At 45.7% G+C, this 24,962-nt stretch overlaps 1 protein-coding gene across 4 annotated transcripts in view; it reads left to right on the top strand.

Moving 5' to 3' along the window:
* LOC136431075 (E3 ubiquitin-protein ligase TRIM71-like) overlaps positions 1-23,176 on the top strand; it is an 88,272-nt gene extending 65,096 nt beyond the window's left edge. For all 4 annotated transcript variants that reach the window (XM_066422294.1, XM_066422293.1, XM_066422291.1 and 1 more), the window contains 2 exons: positions 2,150-3,780; positions 16,277-23,176. In XM_066422294.1, the coding sequence (XP_066278391.1) occupies positions 2,157-3,780; positions 16,277-18,258 (3,606 nt within the window). In that variant the 5' untranslated portion in view covers positions 2,150-2,156 and the 3' untranslated portion in view covers positions 18,259-23,176. The remainder of the gene's footprint in view (positions 1-2,149; positions 3,781-16,276) is intronic.
* The last annotated feature ends 1,786 nt before the right edge of the window (positions 23,177-24,962 follow it).

Raw genomic sequence — 24,962 nt, 5'->3', positions numbered from 1 at the left:
GCCACACATGTTAGATATTTTAACCAATAAGCGTTTTGACAATATAATATCTAACACTCTGCTTACTAGGATTGTAGTTTTCTTAGGGAGACATAGAATTGGAATGTATCAATATGATAGGAAGAAACCCCTGCGGGCGACTAAGGACATTCTGTGGTGAATACTGATATTCCCCAACTGAGGCTTTTCTTCCGTCCGGCATTTAGGAAATAAATATCCTTTCTGCGGCCCATCGGCTGTCCTTACTTCTGAAGGGCGCGTTTTGTGGTGCCATTCCGTGTATTGGTGATGACCTACATGATACAATCAATCTAATGCGCCACTCGCGCCAGAGGAGAAAACTTTATTACTCGGAAAATCTTCCGCAAATCGCCGCCATCTCACGAAGCTGCTGCCCACGTCACAGGTCCATCGCGCCCATGGCTGATAAGACGGATGTCGTCACGGCCGGTGCTTACCGAGGCTCCCTCTGGTCTAACTACGGGAGACCCTGGTGTTTGGGGCGCTTTGCGTGTTTCCCGGTACATACGGTCAATTCGCAGGTTTGAGAATGAGATCACGGAAAGGCCCTTAATTGCAACCATTGCCGGTAAATCATCTGCATCGCCACCACACAGCCGTAAGTCGCCATCAACATGCAGAGTCACGTAGTTGTAGCTTGCGCTGCGCTTGTAGACCAACCTGTGCAGAAACACATGGGTTTGACTCCTTTGTCGGTCCGTTGTCATGTGAGTAGTCATGATTGACTAGGTGAAGTGCTCAAGCCGACTCGACCTTATTATAAAAGGCTTTCTGTTGGACCTCTAATTCCCCTTTGTATTATCAATGGGCATATCCGATGGGCTGTTGCTCTTGTTGGCTCTCTTGATGATCAATATCTTCTAATGGAACAGCTACATAGTGAATGGAATTATACTCCATAATTCATCTTCTCGTGTCCAACAGTAATATCAAACAGTTCCGGCGCACCTGGAAGTCTGTCCAGGTATGTTGCAAAGTGAAGGTATATGGTCAAGGTGCAACTTTCAACCTGCGTATACGGTAGTTACATGTAATAAAGTTATAGTGATGAAAAATCAAATTCTTTTTTCTCTTGTCGCACACGACACAAAATTTCTTCAGATCTGTGCTTAACAGGTAGGTTATCGATTATATTCATAATCGCTGATATAGGGCGTGGTCGCCTGGCAATTTTCCTAATGAGCTCCAGCAGTCAACATCGACGGGATCGTCTGCGCTTGATCTATTTATAGCACCGCTTCTCGTATGTGTCTCCCGGGTGATACGATCACGTGACAGTTCCTGATCATAGCGTTATAGGAGATTAAAGCGCCGCCTACATCATGTGACCTTGTCTTGTTACTATTGTATGCATGGCTGACATTCAGGGGTTCTTTGATCGTCACATTCTTAGAGATAATTTCCGACGAGCACATATAATGGTTTCGTGACGTCACGCTCATCCGGTTTGAACCGGTGCCAAGGTCTCGGGTGCCTTCATGCTAGTCACGTAAGACACCGCGAGATTGAGCCTGGGACATGGGCGCGCGGGGGGTCAATAACACTATCAAGGCTACGCGCGTAAGATGGTTGTGTACGTCACATTGTTCCCTAGCAAAACCCACTAATAGCTTGTAATTACTACAAGTCTGCTTTTGCGTCACGGTGACATATTTCTCTCCCGGTTCTAACTGCCAGTAGAGGCGAACTACTACATGTACCTCTCATTGCTCTGGTCTTGTATCTCTGGCCAATGGACGTGTGAAACGATTCCTCAGTCTGAGACAGATTTTGATCAGTCCATGTATCTTTGCTGTGGATGAAAGGGCGGGAGTCTTTTGAACAGAACGTCTTACGTGTGTTTGTGTGTGTTTGTGTGTGTGTGTGTGTTTGTGTGTGTGAGTGTATGTGTGTCTGTGTGTGTGTGTGTGTGCTTTTGTGTGTGTGTGCTTGCTTGCTTGTGTTTGTGTACGTGTGTGTGTGTGTGTATGTGTGTGTGTGTGCGTGTGTGCGTGTACAAGGACAGCACGCATCATACTGAAGACCATGTTATCATTTCATAAGGTCTCTTCCGCCATGCGTTGACTGCATGAAGTTGATTCGTCCTTTCCTGTTTCAATATTGACTATTCTTCCTCTGTCCTCTACAGCCCCAGCATGAGTAAACAGGCCCAAGGGGACAAGAAGCTCAAGTCACCGGAAATCGCCCCAGTGTCGTCTGTAAGTGGAAACGCAAAGGCACCTGCAAAACCGACCGCAAAGGCCACGGGGAAGGGAAAGGTACCTCCTACGCAAGCGCACGGTGCCAACAAGGGCAAAAAGGCGGGAGATTTCAAACGAGGGGACAGTAAAGAGAGCGAGGGACGAGGCAGCCGCGTGACAACTCCTGAGAAGGTCATCACGAAAGGAAATGGCGCCCCCTGTCAGATGGTGGCGCCCGGTAAAAACAGCCATGGCGGAAATAAGCATCCGGGGTCATCTCAGAAGGTCGGGAAGACAATAGACAGGAACAATATCGTGTCGGACAAGGACGGAAAAGTGAAGAACTCTTCCCCACTAAGGTGTGTTGAAGGCGACTCTGCCCGAGACTCACCCTCTCGGACGTCGACTGCAAAGAGTGTAGTGGGTCTGGTCAGCAGCGCGGCCGCCCCGGAGCGGCACAAGACTTTCAGCCCCTGGAAATCGCGCGTTGGTGACAGCGTGCTCACCGACATTACCACGGGGAACAACGCGCAGGTGTGTGGCCAGGTGATCGCCAACCCGCAGGTGTGCGGCGGACAGGTGTTTGGAGAAAAAATCACGACTGTAGCTCTCGTTTCAGCGAGCTACTCTGGACAGGAGAGTCTTGGAAGGAGCCATGTTGGAAGGGCCCCGGATGTGCAATCTGCGGTAGCTGCTGGCATCAGAAACGGGCCACTCGCCGACCCGCTAGGGGAAGGGACAGGAATATTAAGCGGGGAGTACAGGCTATCGGACTGTTCAGAAGGAGTGCTGAGCGGGGATTACAGGTCTATTACAGATTCTGGTTTTATTTCACGATCTTACGGAAGCACTTCGTCCACTACGACTGCAGTAGTTAGCTCTCTTTCACGCGCTTGCGCCAAGACCGTCGCCAATACCATGCCAGGAGAGAACCATGCACCGAAAAGCTCTGGTACCTCAAGTAGCGCTTCGGACGCCGGGAAAACCGCAACCACTTCGGAGTCGGAGCAATCCCAGTCAAGTAACGGCTCCAAACCACCGGCTACCGTCAACAGAACTGAAACCACGCAGAAGGAGTCCGACCAGTCTCAACAAGGCCAAGATTCAGCCGCACCGGAAGGAGAAATAGCTGGAAATGGAACTGCCTCCCTTTCCGAATCCACCATCAGTGAACCCTCAATCTCTATAAGCGACAGACAAAATCCTACTTCTACTCAAGCCCCCGCGACCATGGGTGTGGAGACGACAGTGGTGACAGGGACGGGTGTGTCCCCGCAAGGCAGCACCCTCTCCCTGCCCGTAGCAACCTCTTCTTGCCCTACGGGAGCTAGCAACGGATCCGTGGCCAGTTCAGATATCACCGTCTCCACTGCCATGGCTTCCACCAGCGACACCAGCTCGTCGGTCGGGAGCACGTCAACTGCGCCTCCTGGCGCGGCGGTGGGGAACAACAAGTCCAAGACCAAGCTGGAATGGAGAAGGCGGATGCATTCGTCTCCGATAGAGCGCTCGGTGGAGAACCCGCCACCATCCCCCAGGTTCGCCTTCTCCTTCGACGTGCCACAGCCCAAAACCTCAGGTAAGGCGCCCATACTCTATATTCTTGTATCGTATGTATAGTAAGCGATAACTAGCCTTGAGCTTATAGTAATTTGGTACAATGTCACAAGAGCGCAACTGTTTTCCAGTTTCATTTTAGATTCAGCGATTTCTATTCTCCCTCAAGTTTCCCTTCTTGGGTTCGCGCATTTACATGCCGTTTTTATCACCTTAAGTAATGTTAACAAAAAGCGTGTAAACAAGCTTTGCGATTCTGAAGCCGTTTTGTCACATAATGCGACCACTTATTTGTTAGCACCCCCTCCCCATAGCTCGATATGAGTTTTATCTTACGTAAGGCGGATTGCGTAATGTTGATTTGATTATATGGATGGCATCCGCGCGCCCATCAATTTTCGGCCATTTCCACACAAAAAAAAACGTTTTCCCCCATACGGTAAATCGTAAAAAGCAGCTGCAAAATAAGAAAATACATGATGTAAATTGCATTGACATATTTCGTAAAAGGACATCGTTGAATGCCAAAGTCATTTTTACAGTCAAAGAAAACGTTTCGAAAGAAGAAAAATGAAGAATCTAGATCAGTATACCATACTCTGTGTGTTAAGTTTCGTTTATCCTTCCCGACCACGTAGAGTTCATAATGAAGGCAACTTTTTTTTTGCCAAACGTTTTTTACTTGCACGCTCGTATCATTTTGGGGGTCCCCAGAGGGTTCATCCATGTAATCAAATCAACATGGCCTAATGTAAGTCCAAAGTACTTAATTTTCACACGTCCACATTGTTCATATGTGACACTACCGAGAAGCAGAATGAGTCCTGTTCTGTTCTTCCAGACGCTTAAACAATGCCGTTTCAAAATTGATCATTGAGATGTTTAACCGGACTGAAATCGATTACATTCCACTCCTTTTTCACCATGACCTGTATTTACACATGTAGCTTGTAAGATCAGAAACGTACAATAAAGGTCTTTCATTCATTCATTAATTGTGAAGTTGGGCTCTAAAAATCTCTAAAAAAAAGTATGGCACTACCGCTCGATTTCGCATGGGTGCGTTTCAAGTCTCCCAAACCAAAAGTGAGGACATTTGGTTTCCAGTCACATCATGATTTTACGATCGTTCCGCGTGCAGTCTGTGTGCTAGACCGTATTCACAATCAGCTTTCTCATCTAAATCTACACATCTGGATTTTAAAAAAAATGTTTGATATTCCCCTCACATGACCCCGGCTAGACGCCAGCGCTCTCTGGCGTTAACATATCCTCATCGCTTAGTGCCGCTCAGCGTGGAAAGGATCGGCAGAATTAGGCGAGCTCGCCTCACTAATGAATAAATGGACTCGGAATAACCCGCTTTCGGTGCTACATCACTTTAATCCAGTAACAAGATATACTCAGCCTGTCGCGAGAGCTCTTCTGTTTTAGTGGGAATTTTGCGTCCAAATGATTTGAATCACTGCATATTGATATAAGCTAGTTTCAATGGAGTCCGTGCTGATAATTCTATTTAAAATGGCAATAACGTAATTTGCCTCTGTGAGCCAACTTTCTAGCTTTTTTGGTTCTTTTGTAAAGCACGTACAATTGACACGAAGCCCCCTCCAATTCAAAGGACAGGAAGGACCCAAAATGCATGAGGTGGTAGTCTGTGTGGATCTTTTGCCTGTAACTTTTAAAAATGCCGGAGTCAAACACCTGATGTTTTTTATACAAACAAATCTGACAAATCATGGACTGGAGATTTGAAGACGTATCGGTGTTTTTTGTTTGTCCTCATTTTAATGGATAGTCTGCTTACAGAACCCTATGGCCCCTCACAGACCCATTAAAACCGACATTTGTAGACCAATAAAATCCTCCTACGGTATGATATTTGTAATGTAGCGCATACTTCCATCCCATGGGACGGGATACCCAGAGTGCCATCAGCGTCAGGAACCCATGGATATCGAGTGGACGTGTGGTTTTCTACAAAGCTCTCACGGTCGGCTCAGTAAAAGCCACGTGTCATTCGTTAATAAAACACGCCCGATTTTTGACGTCTGGCGTTCTATCTGAAGTTGACACGAAAGTCTCGGAAGAATAGCTTCATCAAACTCCAAGAATTCCAAAAAGAAAGTAAATGATTTCGAACTAACGCCTTCACGCATGAGGCTTTGCTATGCTCATCCAATGAAACTGCGTTGTTTTCAGGTGATCTGATACAATTTAAACATCAGAAATCATCTACCAGATACTGATGACAGTAACATCGACAGGGGGTTGGCTTTAATCGTCTGGCTGCTTGAACTAAAACCTGACAAAAATCAATCCATCATTTTGTCGGTCTGCTTCTCCGTTAGTGGCAGATTTCAAGGCCAGGACATTGTACTATTTACTAGGTCACGTCTAACAGGTGAAATGACAGCGCGACTACCGTTCAGCTCAACCTAGTTGACTCTAAATGCTCATTTAATCTCTGACCTCGCTCTTCGTGGAGTACATAATGTATATATGAAGAGAGAACTAAGTGTTTACCATAAGCTTATCATTTACATAGTTTTGAAGGATTCATTTTCCCGTATTTTTACATGCATTCAAATAACCAAGAAATTAAGTCAATCACAGTTTTCCACAATTGTCCAACCTATATTTATCGAGTTACAGCTATTCCCTGCGTTGGATAATACCCTAGTACACTCTCCTGCATTCGCATAATCAGACGCGGTGCGGTGCATATTAAACAGCCGTTCCAGATATGCAGAGGCACGCGCTATCTGGGGGGTCAGTGACCTTCAGGTTTTGCGTCGGCCGTGCGCTGAATATGTCATAAATCGTTACAGAACATTTTCTTCTGGGCTACTAACAATTTCCTGCCGACTTTCCAACCCGCAAATTTAGAGTTCAGCTTAGTGTCCTTTGATGTGTATTTTCCTTGCCTTTCACTGGTAGTTTGAAGTTTGGCGTCGTCTTTAATTTAAGAAATTGCGCTTCTAAGGATGTGCGTAAGTACTGGTGACAGCTGCTTATGTGAAACATACAAACGTGACTACGTTAACGCTCGAGGTTGCGACCTGCACATGTTTATGCGCCAAGATGGCCGAAGTGAGTGTACAACAGTCATCATTTCAGTACCACGGAGATGGACAGAAATAACCCGCAGTAGCTAGATAGTAAATTTTGTTTTCTCCACCGTTCAAATACGTTTTTTCAAAGCCTTTAGATTGCAGCCAAGCTATTTTGCCTTGGCTATTTATGTATCACAGGCGGATCATGTTCTCCCAGCCTACAGAGAAACGAGAAGGGCGATCCATACGCATGAAACAAGTGATAAAACCTGCTTGCCTTTACTGAAAGAATCGACGCTATAAGTCTTCTAATCTGTCCGTTGTAAGACAATGTTTTGTGGCTCAAAAAGTGTTCAAATATAACATGAAGAGATCTTACAACTGACAGACCATGTACATAGATCTTGAGACAGGTTGGTTTGGGTAGTCACACACCAGAGTTTACCACATTGAAAACGGCCGTCTCCTTCGAGACTACACCGGTAGCTTAAACCATTGAAACTACAACCTCTGCCAATATCGTGCGTGCCGGGCGATAGAACTAAGACGAAGATTTGAGCCTCTGACCTTGTGGTCCAGAAGCAGGATTGCTAAACCCCTATCATCCAATAATTGAATCGTCTCGCTCGACGAGGGTTTAACATATTTAGGTCATCCAGTGACAAGATGTATTCTACTCAAATGTCTTCCAATCCTGTCGTATTAAAGCCATGGTTGACTTCGATTTGTCATTGATAAAATGTCGCCTTGAGTTATATGGAAAGCTGTAACAAAATATGAATACCCTTTCTTGGTATAATAAATCGGTATCTTCTTTTCTTTAAATTAAAGATCTTACCTTCAAAAGACGATGCAGGCGATCCTACTATTCTTAATTGAACGTGGGCCTTTGAATTATAGAAATGCCGTTGTACATTGACATTGTGTTTGAGATTCTTTGGCTTAATTGACTCAAATCTGACATGATACGGCTTAGGGAATATGCACGTGGTTTGGTGGTTTTACGAGTTGGAAACACATAGACCAGAATTCTAGCTTCCAAAAGGTGTCGAACAAGTCCCAGCTCTAGTGCTAACAGTGGGTCGATAAAAGAGAGAATTAACGCTGTTTCTCCACGCCAGGCGCTTCTTCAAACCGAATAAAATGTGCGTATAATTAACATAGACAAGAAAACGTGGTTATAATGAAATATATCGATCTGAATTCACCAACGCGTACTGCCTGCTATAGTGCCATGTTTTGTCGTACTTTTCTAACGACGTGATGTGACAAGATTGGAGTAGTTTGGAACATCCCAAGTGACATCGTAACAACGGGGTTGCGCAGTCTTGTCACCTGTACTAACGTGATTTATACCCTTAGTTCTGCTAACCTTTGAGGTTTCAACATTAAACAAAATCATTTCTGCGGAAACAGCTCAGCAACTTTTGAGACGAGCCCACAGCTTTGCTTTGTCCTCCCAGGAAGCTTCTCCTTCATTTGTTCTTTTGAAAACCGAAAAAATCGATACAATCGAACCCAGTGCCGATTACCGATCACGCCGCCTTTTGGGAGACACGGCCTGTGAGAAAGGTGATCGGTAAGCTGTAATCTCGTGTCGAAAGAGTTTGATTCTGCCCTCTCTTCCTTCCTTCAAAGGCACAAAATGTGAATTAAATACGCGGTCTTGTCCAGAATGTACAAATGCCTTTAGCAATTGCAAGGTTGATCGGCCAGAGGATACCAACACATTTAGCTGATTGCTTCAAATCGATTTTTGAAGTCCGCTGTATTTTCGATCATGTCTATCAAATGTTTCTCTCCTGGTGACACCGCTTCTGGATCTACCCAAGCTACTACGAGATCGGAATTTCGTTGGACACAAAATTATGACAAATCATCGAATAAGAAAATAGCCTTTTAAGTCCGGGTGCGCTGAATTTAAAATTAGGACTAATTCACCCTGCAACCTTGTACCACGGAAAGCACTCCCCATAACGAAGTTTAACCACCGCCCTCGCCCATTTCCCCGCATCCCGTGTCCCCAGATCGGGGTGGAAGGCGGACAGGCAATTCGCCTGTACGTTCGCTGGATGATTTTTCCCTGAGTGATCTCAAAGTTAATTGAGAACAACACTCGTCACGTCGAATTAGGGCAAGGCAAAATCATAGCGACGGGATCAGCAGAAAAAGGTACGTAACGCTATTTGGGGCGATCGGTGCATCTGCGCGCTGCATCAACTGGATTATCGTCGCCGATACGTTCTCGAGATGAGTAGCTCCAAGTCTTAGGGGGCATGGCGCGGGTTGTGGGGAAGCGGATGGAACCCGGCACACTCGCTGCTGCTCCGCCTAGGTTCTTACAAAGAGGCTTCACTGGTGCCCGGGGTCTAGAAAATAGGTGGAACGAGGGCATTTTTGCGTCTCCAAAATTGTAGCAAGATGAATTTGACATCTCCATCGAAAATGATTACCTAACAACGCCTGTGCCCCACCGCGTGCTTCAGAGCGCGAACCCAGGATTCTGAATCTGATAGAGTTCGGAGCCTGTCTCTAAGAAAACACCGGCTTCCCGCTGCGAGTCTTAGACTGACTATTACAGAAATCAGGTCGTTAAATAAGGGTACGTGACTAGCAACGCTAATAGAACGTTCTGTTGAAGACCCGACTTTTCCTTCGTGAGATTTCTCCAAGTGCCGTATTCTGCAGAAGCCCTCTTTCATGTGAACTTGAAGTTGAGACCGTCAGCCCCGCACTGCGAGGTTTGAGAGCTGGCCGTGTTCCAGTGGAGAACAGGTGGCAGGCACGTCCCGCGCCTCTCCAGTCGGGAGCACGCTGACCTGTCTCGGCTGGAGACGCCTGTGGAATATTGGGAAGCTGGAGGGAATGAAATTACACGGCGTCAATTAGCTTCTCCATTAGCAGATCCGCCCTGACCCTTGACATCCTTCAGGATTACCTATTCATATCGGGGAGAATCCGTTTCATATCACACGGAGGGGGCCAAATTTCATACACTAAATACAACAGTCGATGTGAACAATTTCCAGTGCGACAAGAAAGTCTAACCATCGATCGTTAGGGTACCTATGTATTTTTCGCCGACGCCTAAGCTAATCAAGTTCTTTAAGTACCAGGTTTTCTCTCCCGCCCCGTGCTTAATCTACTCTTCCGCCACGTTCCGTCAGACGAATTCAGGTCTCGTATCTTCCGTGTCTGTTCGGTTTTGCCTCGCCGGCGTGCCATATGGATATCATTACCGAGGTATGGATCAATCATAATGAAAAGGGAAAGATTAACCATCGCTCCGGGGCCTCTCTGTTACAACAAACTCTGTAAAAGACGACCCGCCCCCGCAGCATCCCCGAGCGGTCCCTCACTTCGATCTGCAAACACAGGCGTGTGAGCGGGAGAGGCGGTCCGGGTAGATGGCTGGTCCCCACATCGTGACACTTCACTGCTGAGCTCTGCCTGGCCTGCCTTAGGGAAGCCTGGGACCGCCGGCCACGTCCGACAGGGCACTGATTTAGGATGCGGATATTCTGAGGCGGTGATTTGACGAGGTAAGGCGTTAGAGCGGTTATTGAGGTGAAAAGGCCACGGGGAAAATGACGCTCACACCTGCCACTATAAATAATCCGTGCCCGACACTGCCCGTGCCCCTCCGGCTCTGCCCAGCCGCTGGGAAGAAGAGCAGCGCCCACAGGTGCCTCTCCACGTCACCATTACGGGTGCACATGAGCCGTGTCTTCCAGTGACTTAACTTCGCATTGCTATGTTACCGCCCAACATCAAGCGGCATGCAGCATTACAGACTATATAGTGGGGCAAACCAATTTCATAAACCGTCGAACGAGCGCGCTGTCCATCAAATTTACCGTTTGGGAAGATGACGGCGAGCCTGGCCATATGCCTTTTTTGGTAACATATTCAGTTCTGTCAAAAACAGAAGCGTTTTCAATCATTTTGATGCATAGTTAACTGGGTTTTTTTGCTTGCCTCTCATTTGTGAATAGAGGAGATTGATTATTAGTGACGATTAATCGAAGAGACAAGATAGATCGGTGATCCACCATGACAGAATGATTGCTGGTTAAGTGAAATATGGGGGTCTCGAAGGGTCCTGCAGAAACCCCGAGTCGGTCAAAAATGCTGAGAACTATCTTTTAGTTTTTCGGGAGAGGCGATGGACGTGATAGATATCCTAAAGTCCGCTATGCATTTCATACAACTTAACTCGAAATGCTTTCCAGACTGCTATTTTCCGTACGGTGGTAGTCACTTCGGTGTCTGTTCGGGACCCGATGACACCCTCGCACCTCCGGCCGCAATCTGGCGATCGCGTGGCCTCAGCCCCCGCGGACGCCGTCCGAACAAAACACTTCACTGTAAACATACGGAACTGGGTGCTTAAGAATTCATTACCAGCCGTTGTGTGCACGCAGAGGAAGAAAGAACCAGTCGGCACATCCATGGACGTGCTTAATCAGACAGAAGAGATCACCTGGATTTGGCTATAAATCCATAAATCCCCTTTTATTATCTTCAGAACGTTAATGTCTCGGTGGTTCATTTAGAATTACGTGGCGGTAGTCAGCAGCTTAATCATCAAATTCCTTTACAGCAATATCAATGAGTTTGATATAGATTTCTTGCAAAAATATATTCCATTGTCAGTGTTTACGTCCTTGACTGTCATCTATAATTCAAAGGGATTTTTAAACGGAAGCGTTGCAGCGTAAAAGCATTCATTCACGTTTTACATGTCCGTTCGCATTTGCAAATTGCAAAGTAACGCCGCCCTTGAGCGTCGCGTAAAGTCGCGAAATAAATGGACCAGAAGTTATGTGGAGAATTTCAAAACAACATCTTGCTGTTCTGTCTTTATTTCTAACGATTGCGACATCTGAATCAAGACGGAACGCCAGCTATGGTACTCATGCATACATGAAATCCTCTAAATCTACAACGAGACCAAGCGTGTCTCCTCTCATAAAAATCTGACAGAAAAGCTCCTTTGAAACGTCCCCCAACGTCGTCAGTGTTAACTTTACCTACCCCCTTCTTTAACAAGAAATCTCCCAACCGCTGAATGCAAAATTGCTTCTTCTTGAGCGAGATTACCAAAAAGGGTTTCGAATACCGGAAATGGCAGGGGAAATTCCCGGAAATAGTGGGGCTTCCGGTTGAGGCAGTAGCAAATTACAAGCAATGGCCTCTTCCTCAAGAGCGCCAATTTAGCTCCGCTATATTATTCATTTATAGTTTTGTTGAAGGATTCGGCCCACATCACTATGATGAACACCACAATTACACATAGTAGTTGGTGGACAAAAATTCACAGGGAAAGAGAAACACAACAGTCGATACATGGTAGCTGAATAAGTCTGTTGACCAGTATTGTGAAATGCCAACAATCTACTAGCACTGCCCGCTTTATCTTCATTTCATTCGTGACTTTGAAACAAACGGAAACAAAACAATGGTAAAGATACCGGACTTCCATTGTCTGTTTTCTAAGACTGTCTGCTCATCTGCAGTCCAAAGCGTAGGGACTCCAGGCAAAGGCAACTTAGTACAGATGAATGTCCGTCCGTTGTGTGATGTATGGAGGTAAGGGTAAATCTGAGTACTGCCTCTCTCCGTCATCTTTAAACTTCATAAACCTGCAGTCAGACTGGAAAACTCCGAATCCATTATATGGTTAAAGGTAAGTCTTTCTACGTATTGATTTCCTATGAGCATACACAAACAGATTGCGTTGCAATGAGCTCTTGGCGTCGACAAGGACAATTTATTGTCTTCTTTCGTCGTTTTGTTTTTGAAAATTCTGAAATCGTATCTCAGAGGATTTGGTCTTATTGATGTGCTTTAGAGATAGATCACAGAATAAAGACGTTACAAAATCACCCCTTGCCCTGAACCGGAGGAATCGTTGAACCACGCCCTCTCAACGTCCCCGTTCGATTCATGTTTCTCGAGTCGCTCAATTCTAGCAGATCATTGGAACCAGATCATCCCGGGCTGCATCGATCGGTATCTTTTCTAAAAGGACTACGTCACTCAGCGTTACCCATTACGCCTGCTTCATGAATATCTGCCACATAGATCTCCACACAGCTACATCCAGCTCGTCCCGAAATCCAGCTCTGAACTCCGGACTTTACTTGAGAGTTGCAACGCTCCCAAAAGTCCGACCTAATTTAGTAAGTAATAGCTTATTTGGTAGAGCATTAGTTTTACCTGAACTCCAGCGCGTTTCACATTGTGACTATCTCACCCAGCCACACCCTGGACATTCTTCCTCCAGCCGGACTCGTATTCGCGTCTATGTCGGAGAGCTACTTTTATGAGCCCTTGAAATTTGAAGTGGCCCCCTGCACTATGCACCCATAACATTATGCTATTTGGGGGAGAATGGTACATATTATTTGCTTTATCTCCCTTGATAACCCATTCTTGGTTTATGACTCAATCTTCCTTTATGGCAATGGGCATGGTTAAAAATACGTTATTGCACATCCGCTTCCTGGTAATCGTTTTGAAAACGTTTGATCACTACTTATAAGATATGGCTGAAAGTTTTAAAATTGCGGTATAGATTCTTGTATGCCCGTTAATAATATGACCATGTGAACGCAACACATCAAGCATATTCTGGCCCATTCACAGTTTGATTTAGAAGGATATTCCTCACCCCCTCTTCATCTTTGTAAATTGTCAGAAAAAGCGAAGAGAACTACAATTTTCAGTGTACCGCAACAGTATAGTGGTTTACGTCATTGTACTAGGAGGCGTGAATGGCGCAAACGATATCATACTTACAAATGATGGCACCTTTCTTCAAATTATTCCGAGACCCCGGGGCATCTTTCATCTCAAAACAGAGATAACGGGTGTCTCGTCACAAAAAGGGTTCGTGACTTTGGTAATCTAGTTGAGCTGGAGATCATATGTCGCAGAAAAACGATTTACTCTCAATATCGCGTGAACAAACGATGTGGAAACTGGCTGAACAGATAGCATGTAAAATCATCTATCGAAGATTCTACCCATATCGACGCGCTTGGATGGGATCTAATGGGAGACGGGGCCATTTCAGGACTGTTGAGACGCGTCGCCATATTGGCACGTTCCTGTTATAGATTTCGAATCAAACTGGGGAACAAACCCGACAAATACACCGTGTGCTCAGACTAAAAGTGTCTGGACTAATGTGGGTCGCGATGATAAGTAGTAAAATGTCTGTAGTATTGAACCGCTTCGGTAGGCTGGGTCTGGAGGCAGCACTATTCTATATGGAGACTTTTCACCGCCGGGATCTGCTCGGCGTATTATGATAATGTGTGGGGGAACTGGGGACATCCTGGAAAGGCCTGCCTGCTCGGGTGCGTGTTTTAATGCGTAGTCACAACTAGCGTTCAACTCAGTGAAGTGCATACATGCACGATGTAATCAGGAGCTCCTTGAAAGTATGAAATGTGCATTTCCAGCCGGAGTAGGGATATATCAGTACTCGTTCCGTAGTGTATTCACTAGAAGAACCCAAACCTGCGTACACAACGTTACTACATGATTAACGGTCACAGAGAACTGTGTGCGCTGTGAGTTGACAGGCGGTTCCGCTTTAGACTGGGACTTTCTTTCCCGGCCTGCTTGGTGGATCCATAAACTCCTATCTGCAGGCTGCTGGTGGGACCGACAGTCCGTCTGTCCTTTACAAAGATTGCCACACCCTCAACAGGGATACAGGACGCACTACTGTCTCCTATTACAGCCTCTTAAAGTCTACCCTCCAATTACGGAGCCATACCTATCTTCTAGATCCGCGAGTCATATCCAAATTCAGATCTGTAATACACGACACAGTTAGTACATTTGTGATGTGGGTTACATTACAACTCACATGACGGTTCTAACCGTTTTACGTGAGGGTGGTTTAAAGTATAGACCTGGAAAATATGGTAGCCAAACGTCCTGTAGATATGAACCGAACCACTGCAATCAATCTAACAATATAAAATCAATTCTAAAATCCATAACAGATGGCGGGAAACAGAAGATGTCATTGTTTATGACGAATACCCGCCAATCTCGGAACGGTTTTCCTATGTCCCTCGGGATGGGGAGAAAATTAACATACATGAGCACAGGCTATCCTGGCAGATAAAAGGCGCGCTAAAATATCAATTTGGTAGCGCTTCGCTCCGTCATCATTAGGCGGGATAAGTGCAGGCGAGCTGTAATGAGGAGGACATCATCGGGAGAGGATGATCTGTCATTTAGCGCTAACCGATACTAAACGTCTTGCCGATGCATTATAGGTGCCCTTACAGATTCGCTCGTTGTTAAGAGATTTTGACCAGCACTTACGTTACCAGCAGTTTCAAAAGTATTTCCACTACCAGCCAACTCCACTGACGTTCAAATGGTTGTGGTTACGTACAAATAAAATGTATGACACGTTTTAATGATATCGTTTCATTTTTACGGATGCATTTTGTAGGTTACAGTTTGCTAATTTCAAGGACCACAGATACTAGTTCTAGTAAACTCCGCCCGACTGTCAAGCAAAGCAGAATGCCAAGATAGATGTGCATGGTTAAAGTTAAAGCGAACGGCGTTTACTGACACCGTTATCTAATCAATTACTCCTTTAATAATCCTCCGGGGGAAACGTTTAATCATAGGAATCGTCCCTACAGAAGGTCGTGTCTGGCAGGACATCCGTCGTCGTCTTTCAAATTGAGGAAAACAGATGTGACATTGTTTGTATATTTCCTCGCTTGTTTGTTGTCCCCTGTACGTTAATGCGCGTCGTTTTGTGGACCAACTTCTGTTGTTCTGTTGTTGAAATGATTTTTCCCAAGTCAAAGGAGAAACAAACTTTGCTAGTGCATCTGAGAGCGAAGCACCAAGTTATAAAACCACCTCAGTATGTGTTCAGAACTTGCAATTTTAGTCGTTTTCATGTTGAATGTGTTCCCACATAAATGAGTCGATGCTCCTTCCGACAGTAGGTCATCGCCGTGGGCAGGGTAACGTACAGTAGTGAACGTCATGTTACTCAGCGCGAGAGGACTGACAGCATCCACAAAGCCCCTGCCACACAATCGACGGGCTTGTTGATCACCAGAAGGTTGCCGAGTCTCAAAATCACCCAAGTGTCGAGCATATTTTTTGCCTGAAAACCCACCCTATCACATTGAATGACACATCGAGTTGCGAACATCGACCGAGCCCTAAAAATCGCGCGATAATCGAGAGAATACCGGGCGTGGTACAAATGTACCTCCAAACACGTCATTCAGAGCTCGCAGCGACTCGTCGGCTAATCGATTTTCCTGTTGTGTGACAGAGGTAGGATAAATTTGATACTGACTAGAACACAAATATTTTCGCGATGATGTAAAGGTAACTCCATCCAACTTTAACATGTCCCTGTGCATGCCTAACGAAGTCTATTTCTGTGTGTTTCTCCAGGCCAAGCGGAGAAGCAAGGGCAGACCCGGGCGGACCTGTTGAGCAGCGTCAGCGAGGACTTCCTGATCTGCCAGATCTGTTTCGAGGAGTACTCCAAGCCCAAGCTACTGCCCTGCCTACACTTCTTCTGCGAGAGGTGCCTGGTGAGGTACGTGGCCGACCGCTCGCACAAGTTCGAGTGCCCGACGTGCGGCCAGGAGACGTGTCTAACCGAGAGGGGCGTGACCAGGCTGAAGGACAACTTCTTTATTTCCAATCTGTGCGACACTCTGTCTATGCAACGCGGGAGGGTCAAGGAGAAAAAGGTGTCGTGTGCAATCTGCTCTGACGAAGACGCGGAAGCGACGTCACGGTGCTTGGAATGCGCGGACTTCCTGTGCCCGGACTGCGCAACCTCTCACTGTCGCACGAGATTCACGCGTGGGCATCACGTGGTCACTCTGGAAGACCTGCAGTCGGGGAGATTCGAGGAGCAGCTACGCTCCAAACAGGAGGTGTACTGCGACATGCACCAGGGTGAGGTGGTGCGTTTTTACTGCGAATCGTGCGATAACCCCGTCTGCCGCGACTGCGTGGTGGTGGAACACAAAGATCATAAACACGCCGACATTAAAGACGTAGTGGGCAAGAGCCGACTCCTATTGGAGGGTCTCCTGAAATCTACCAGGCAAAAAATCCCCGAGTTTGAGTTCGCGCTTGCAGAGGTGCACCAAGTGCAGGAGATGAAGAAGTCGGAGAGAGATAGAGTAGAAATCGACATCAAGCAGAGAGCGAAGGAGCTGATCGCGCTGATTCAGCAACAGGAGCAAAGTCTGTTGTCGGAGCTGCACTTCATGTATTCCAGAGAGCAAAAGGACCTCGCCACGGAAGAAAGTTTTTTAGAGAAGAATCTGAACAGTTTAAAAAGTAGTGTTAACTTTACAGAAAAAGTTCTCAAGTACGGGAACAACGAGGAAGTTCTGTCTGTCAAAAAGGAGATGGCGGATCGGTTATACAGGTTATCCCAGCGAGAACCCGAGCGCAAGATGTCAGACAGACTCTCCTCCAACCACTTAGTCTTCATAAGCACGCCTGGGGACACCCGGAGCATCTTGATGAAGGTGGGCTACATCAAGAACCAGGTTCCGACCAGCGCCATCCCCTACTACAAGTACTGCTTGAAGCCGGGGCCGGGCCAGAGCAAAAGCGCTCGACTGTTGCACCAGTTCGGCCGCAGGGGCAGTGGGGACGGCGAGTTTAACGGGCCCTACAGGGTAGCGGTGACCGCCGAGGGGCACGTGGTGGTCGGAGACCGCAACAACAGGCGGATACAGATCTTCGACACGGAGGGGCGAATGAAGAGCAAGTTCCCGGCGGGGTCCTACTCCAAAGTCGCCGTCATGCAGGACGGAAACCTTGCGGTGACCGATTCCGAGGGCAACATCCGGCTGTGTGCGCAGGACGGCTCGGTCATCCACGAGTTCAAACCCCCGGTGACGAGTTGTTACTCCGGCATCGCGGTGGACAAGCTGGGCCGCATCATCGTCACGGACGCCATCAACCACAGCGTCTGTATCTTCGAGCCGGACGGCACTCAGATCCACCAGTTCGGCACCAAGGGCTCCGCCGACGACGAGTTCAAAGCTCCTTCTTACGTCACGGTCAACAGCAAGAGTCACATCATCGTGTCGGACACGCGCAACCACTGCATCAAGATCTTCGACCAAGAAGGGAAGTTTCTGAACAAGCTGGGCTCGCTTGGCACCGGAGACGGCCACTTCGACTACCCCGCCGGCGTGTGCGTGGACAGCAAGGACAACATCATCGTGTCCGACTACGGAAACAAGCGCGTCGAGCTCTTCCAGAATGACCTGAAGTTTCTCCGCCACATCGCTTCCGTGGAGGATGGCCTCTTGCACCCGGAAGCAGTTGCTGTAACCCCGGATGGATTTCTCGTCCTAACGGACACGGGGACAAACGATATAAAGATATTCATGTACTAGAGCACGGGAAAGTATTTGGCACCATATGCAAGCTTAACTATGTGATGTACATATTACCTCAACATATGCAAAAACAAACTTAACTACCGTGAAAATACTTATGAATACCCCACCGCCAAGTGCCAAGAAGGCTCCTCGCGCCATGGGAACGGGAGCGCGGGGGAAATTACACTGGGAACGAGTGTCATGACGTCAAGCAATAATTGGGTCTCACTTGCAGACACACATCGTGCTATGGTGGAAAAAAATACGAAGAAAACTTGACCGGACACTTCCCCAAAAGTGAGAAAAGACTTCTGTAGGGAAATTCCGAGGTTCGACACAGAGAGAGGCTTACAAAAGTCCAAGACTAGCTCCAAGCGGGCACACCTAAGATAAAAGAGACGACACGGATGCTGAGTATACCAGTCTTGTGTTGTTTGCCGTTTCTACGCAGAGCAGCGCGCTTTTTCTATCCAGCTCCATCTTGTACACAGACCGGCCCCTTTGTGAATAGGTATGGGTGAACCCAGTAGAGATAGGAGTAAAGATATAGAGATACCAGATCTTACTCGTACCAGCCTATTTAGAAGATATTGATATAGAACAGACTAGAACTATCTGCTTCAAAACTATTTCATTGTATCAAATATGCAAATAATGTACGATTTACATACATATCATTTCTATGAAGAATCATATAGTAAAGAATCAAAGCTTGCGTCATGCTAAGGAAGGAAAAGCTAACTATGGAGACAGTGGACTGCACCCGACTACCCAAGGAGTGAACTTCTTACCGTGAGAAGGTGCCCTGTGTAAACATTCTACACGGACAATTTAACCTACATGCCAACGTCCTTGCACACGGGATTAAGGAGAACCCGCCACGCGTAAGTCGACGCGCAATCCCGGACAGGACCAGGAACCGGTATGTATGTGGTGCAAGTTTCCTGTAGCCGAGCGGTTCGAACCCATGCCCAGTGAAAAAAACCCGGCATGTACCACTGTTTCTGTAGGTAGAACCCACCCCCACCGTTAGTTTTCCTACTTGTGGTCTTCCCTGTAAAGTAACCAGAAAGGAATCTGCCACCCCTTGTCAACCCTCTGTTTGAACTGTCAATCAAAGCAACGACACTGATTTCATAGTATTGTACGAAACTTTTGGTACGAAAAATTTACAATTGTGGAAAAGGTAACGATCCTTTTTGTTGACAAGATCGATAATAAGTCAAAACTTTTGTTACATCAGAGACTGTGATGTCTGGCCCAAAACGATAGAAGAATACATCAAAATGCACCTAAATATTTTGAGAAAAACAAAGTAACACCGTAGCATGTAGGGGTACACGCTGGAGAAGTTTGGCGTCTTCCACGATTGTTTCTTTCAGGCACGTGCAATAGGCATAACAGACACGTGCACAGGCATGATACTTCCATGGTGCTGTAAATAAGTTATGCATGTGGTGACGTCACTAATTTCTCAGGAAAATTGCGTCTAAAAAGCGTATGTCCAATGCGAGGCGTTTGTAAAAGCTATTGTTTTGTGTTGTTTTAAACTGCATGGTATAGACCAATAAGAACATTGCTGGTAGTACTGCCCACAGGCTCTTACATAGCGCCCGACAGGGGGTCGAAGACGTTTACTGTGTCATATTTTTGTAGGTTTTTTTCAGTATTTGTTTGTCCAAAAGGACGATCACTCTCTTGGATACTCTTGATTTTCTCTGTCAATCACTCTAGAATTCTTTTCTTAATCGTGTCCGAGCTGACATTCATCACAGCGAAGCCCCTCCCCAAGTATTCTACAGTAGCATATTAGTCAACGGGGAGACGTATCCTGAACAATCTCTGATGCAACTGTACAATGGAGGTACAAAATTACTCTATCCAATAATACGAAGGAAATTTCTTTGAAATGGCTGGAATGACTCTGTTCAGCCAGACATGTAACACGGTTGGCCTCCACGCCCCCGCTAGTCTAGATGACGTTTGCTGCAGAACAGGTGCTATGGCGCAGCCAATGTTCCCCGACTTCGATTCAGTCATTTGCCGCAGGAGGGCCGGACGAGCCCACGAGAGAAAGGGTGTAAACTTGTCCTCGTCAGATTGTCGATCACTTTTCTACCTGTGGACCTATTTTATACGCTTCTACGTATGTGGCAAGACAAGAAATACTAAGAAACTCCTTCTGATTTTGTTCGCTCGATGAAGTATCAAGGACGTCAGGCGAATGCTGTTTACCAATTGTCTGATGTATGGGCAACATACATCGTACGAGGACCTTTCCATGGAGACTAAGACCGTTAACGTTGTTACCCCCCTCCCCTATTTAGACCGTTCTTCGATGCCGCCTGTAGAATATTCAAACACTGGGTCACTGCTGCGTTCCGTTGATAATGATAGTCGTGACGAGACCTTGAGTTTAACACTGTTTAACACTTTGTTGTTACCAAAGGGAGGTGACCAGTTGTAACGTGTAGTGCTTACCTATGCTTGTTGTATAGGCATATCAAAATATCATGGACATTCTTAAAGAAGACCAAAGGGTCTATCCCTGCCAATTTGCCGGTTTACAGACTTTGTTATAAGGAATTCAAAATGAACAACAACAAAAAAAGTGCATGGTCTTTGGTTCAACAGCTGTATGAGTTGTAGCCTTAATTAACCAATCAAGCTTTCCAAAAACGTTCTTTCCTTTCCTAATGTATGCTTTGTTCTCAAATGCTGTAGAATCGAAATGTCCCGGCCCGTCCACGCCCTTTGTCATGACACCATATATAACAAAGTCAACGGCAATAACTGATGATCCCTTGGACTGACTGCTAGTTAAGTTAATCGAGGTGTCGCGCATCTAGATTCGACACCCATCCCCGCAATTCTTGGGAACAGCTTATTTTTGCGTCTCACCCCCAAAACGTAGAAAATGGCACAAGTGGTGCTGTATTCACGCTGTTTTCACAGATTGGTCTACAGTGCCACGGTTTGCTATTTGTCAAGGACGCTGACATCTTATTACTTTCCATTTCATACTTATTACTTGCCATATAAAAAATATTGTCTCCGCTAGAAAATGTTTGAGTTTTTGTGCTCTTACCTCAGTGTTGTAACCTTTCCTTGAACGTGGTCAAGCAATAACAAATATCAGCTGGGCCTGTCCCTAGTGCTGAAATATGTCTATCAATAACACTGGGCTTGATTTTCTACCTATTCCTTTTATCGGAATATTCCTCTGATATTAGTACCTTCCTCAGGCAATACTAACGTCGTTTGTGTCTGTATCATGTAGATTACACCAATTCATAGCCTCTGGCAGTCCAAATGAATTATGGGCCATTATGTGCAATGTACATTCCACCACAAATTTGCCATGGCAAAGAGATTGCATATGGAGTGCTGTATTTGGATGATTGCGATGATTTAAAGAGTCCGATTATTTGATAGAACAGAGCATCATCCGAGGGATTACAGCACAGATTTCCGTAGATATGATTTATCAAGACGTCAATTATTTCTACATTATCATGAGATTCAAGACTATTGAGATGGCGTTTTGGTGTGTGTTTTTACTTCTATTCTAATGCTAAAATGATACAATAGCTTTCCAAAATCTAGTAAAGACCCCCCACCCCCCCATCCCACTAGAACTGGCACTGCCTAGCTTAATGAAGATATTTCTTTCTGGTTTTCTGGCATGAAATATGTCGTCCATCCCCATGTGCATTTTAACTGGAAGACAGAAGACACTAAATCACCCCAACGGCTTATAGCGTCGGGAAAAACTGTCCCAGCTGCCTGCCACGTCGCTTTATTAGCCAGAGAAATGGCTCTGGATATCCCGCGGTACCACCATATTAATTACCGACCCTCGGCGGCCGCCAGGAGAATTCGATTCTGCCGTTATTTGCGAAGCTAATAAACCTTCATTCGGTCAGCTCCTACCAGCAGCTGGTTACCTCCCGGGGGGCTCACTCTTAACACGGGCATGCAGGGTTTTTAGATACGCTTCGCCGAGCACGCCAGTGCGTTTTTACGTCCCCGCGGAACGCCGATTGTTGCATGATTGACCATCTCCTCAAACGGGATGCATCTTTTATAGGAAACCCTCAGTTTCGCCGTCGACATATCTCGACCGTAGCGTGCTGAGATGTATGTATGTACAGAGCATATGCGGGGACACTATTTTTGGACTCTCCTTAACGTGGCAAAGATTCTGTGAGTGATCTTCACCGTAACCAATAGCAACCGTGCCGCTGTCTCATCAGCCGGCCGACCGGTCTGTCAATCAAAACCTTACCGGGAAATCGTGAATCCTGCAACAGTCGGCGCGCCGCAACAAAAAGTACAACTTATGCAAATATATGAAGACTAGGAATCTCTTCACGTCTGTACGATACCTACTGCAACTCTGCACTTGTATTAATGCATATCATTCCTGTAAGGAAGGAAGATCTATATGTACATGTATGTCGGCATGTATATATTATCGTATCAAGACCCATACCGGAGGGCTTGTCCTGCGTATACATAAACATTTGTACATAGAAACACCACGGGGGCAATACATTCAGGGGCCAGAACATGATATCGACGTGCAACGACTCTGGCTACGAGCTCGTCATGGAAGTTGCAAGTTTTGGATACGTTACAGAAGATTCAAATGTGTAGGGATGGTACAAAAACTATATATACCGTTTTACGGAAAAGTTGTATCTACATAGTACAGTTGACACAGGCGTGCGTCGTGTTTATAATTAGGATGAATGGGTCATGAAGAGAGAAACGATTAAGCTTTTGTGAGTGTTACATCTCGATATCATGGCCGGTCCCCTGATGTGAAGTCTAGCGAGCATTTTGTGTGACCGCGGATCCGCGCTCGGAGGTAGCGTTTGTACATCAATACTACTGGAGAAGGAATCAATAAACAATATCCCAGAAACCACTGCGGCGGTGTCCGGCTCATATATGCGTGTGTGTGGCTGTATTGCACCTTTCCGGTATTACACGAACTTTAGGAAGGGGTTACCTTATTTCATATCGGCAGGGAAAAGCTATTTTCACGGCGAAGACTTGTAAGGTGGAAAGAAATTCGGTTGCGTCATGCCATGGTTGAATTCTGGTTCTCTGTTCACCTGTAGCATCTACCAGATTACATGCCGAGGAGTTAGCTGGCCAGGGAGTACAATTTTTGACTCCCTGTACTCACTGTATTCCACGGCCAGCTAACTCCTCTGTCATGTAATCTGTTTATTTGGCCGATTTCTACTATTTTCCCAGCGACCCATGGAGCCTGGTAAAGTCTATCCATCGGTGGATACAACAATCGCAGCTCAATTGAAAGGAGGGGGTGGGGTAGGACGGTTGTAATGCTGAAGAAGATGATTTAAGTCCAGTCATAATTATAATATGCGATGTCTTATTGAAGCATACGTACAGTGTATATTCGTGGATGGAATTCCAATTGAGCATGTCGATGGTCAAATAGAATTGACACGTATACTAGACAAAATGAAGCACACAAAAGAACAAAATACATGTATCTAAATGTCCCTGAAATTCCATTCCAACAATCCAAATATGATATAGCCTTTTCCGAATTCGTGCGTTTCAAGTTATTACTGGAACGTGCACAGATTCCAAATGTGGTTATCTTAAATCGATACAGAAGTAACAAGAGTTCGGATACCTCATACCTCCATGAAATATTCAGAGCCTTTGTAGATTCTTATCTTCTTATCTTGTCTCGTGGATCATGAAAACGAGTATGTAATTAGCATAATCTATTTTACATGATGGTCTCTACCAAAATTACATATATTGTATGTGTGAAAGTTCTTTCCTTTGGCAGAATTCCACGTTTACATCTCATCATGAATTATGCAAAGTATTTGCACATTTACATAATCAAGATAATTATGTGATGTACACTGTTAAGTGACTTACACAAGAATGTGTTTACATTGTACCACTATTTACCACTAAGGAACTATGGTATTTTCGCATCAATTATGCAAATTATGCTCTTATTTGTATAATTAGTACTGTTTATCTTCCACCAGCCATGAATTGCATATGTTACATGTACATGTACATGTATTCAAGTCCTATCACGAAAACCCCTGAAATTCTAGAATTTTCTCATCAATCATGCAGATAAAGTTCTAATGTGCATCTCACTGCCTCAGCTACCTGTTTCCCGAATATCATGGAAAATTGTAGCTCATTTGTTCAGTTACCCTCCTTGAAAGATTTCAACATAAACGCCCCTGCAGTTCCAGGGAAAGCAGCTAGGGGGCTCAAACCTACACCACTTCTTCCTTAAACCAAAAGGTATCTGACACAAAAATCAACACCGTAGCATATATCCAGGGCAAAAGATACAGAAAACGGAGGTTCTGCTGCAGTACCAAGGCAACACACGGGGGGGGGGGGCAAAATCGACCTTGACCTTTGTCTTCTCAACATCTACCCACATACCTAATATTATTACAATCCACCCAGATGGTCTAAACTTATTCTGACCACAAATATCTGGAAACACAAACAGACAGACAAAAAGCAATACCTCCATTTTTCATGGACGTGATAATTCCCCTGTCTAAAGTCTGAATAGGTTGTATTAGAAGACTGTTGTTGTTTCCTGGACGTTCCATCGTGCCTTTGCCCCAAGGTTACTGCTCACATATCTGAAGTATGCAGATTGCTGTAAGATTGGTGCACCCTGCCGT

Source organism: Branchiostoma lanceolatum, chromosome 3 (genome assembly GCF_035083965.1).
Source record: "Branchiostoma lanceolatum isolate klBraLanc5 chromosome 3, klBraLanc5.hap2, whole genome shotgun sequence".
Classification (NCBI taxonomy): Eukaryota; Metazoa; Chordata; class Leptocardii; order Amphioxiformes; family Branchiostomatidae; genus Branchiostoma; species Branchiostoma lanceolatum.
This window is presented reverse-complemented; position numbering and strand designations above follow the sequence as displayed.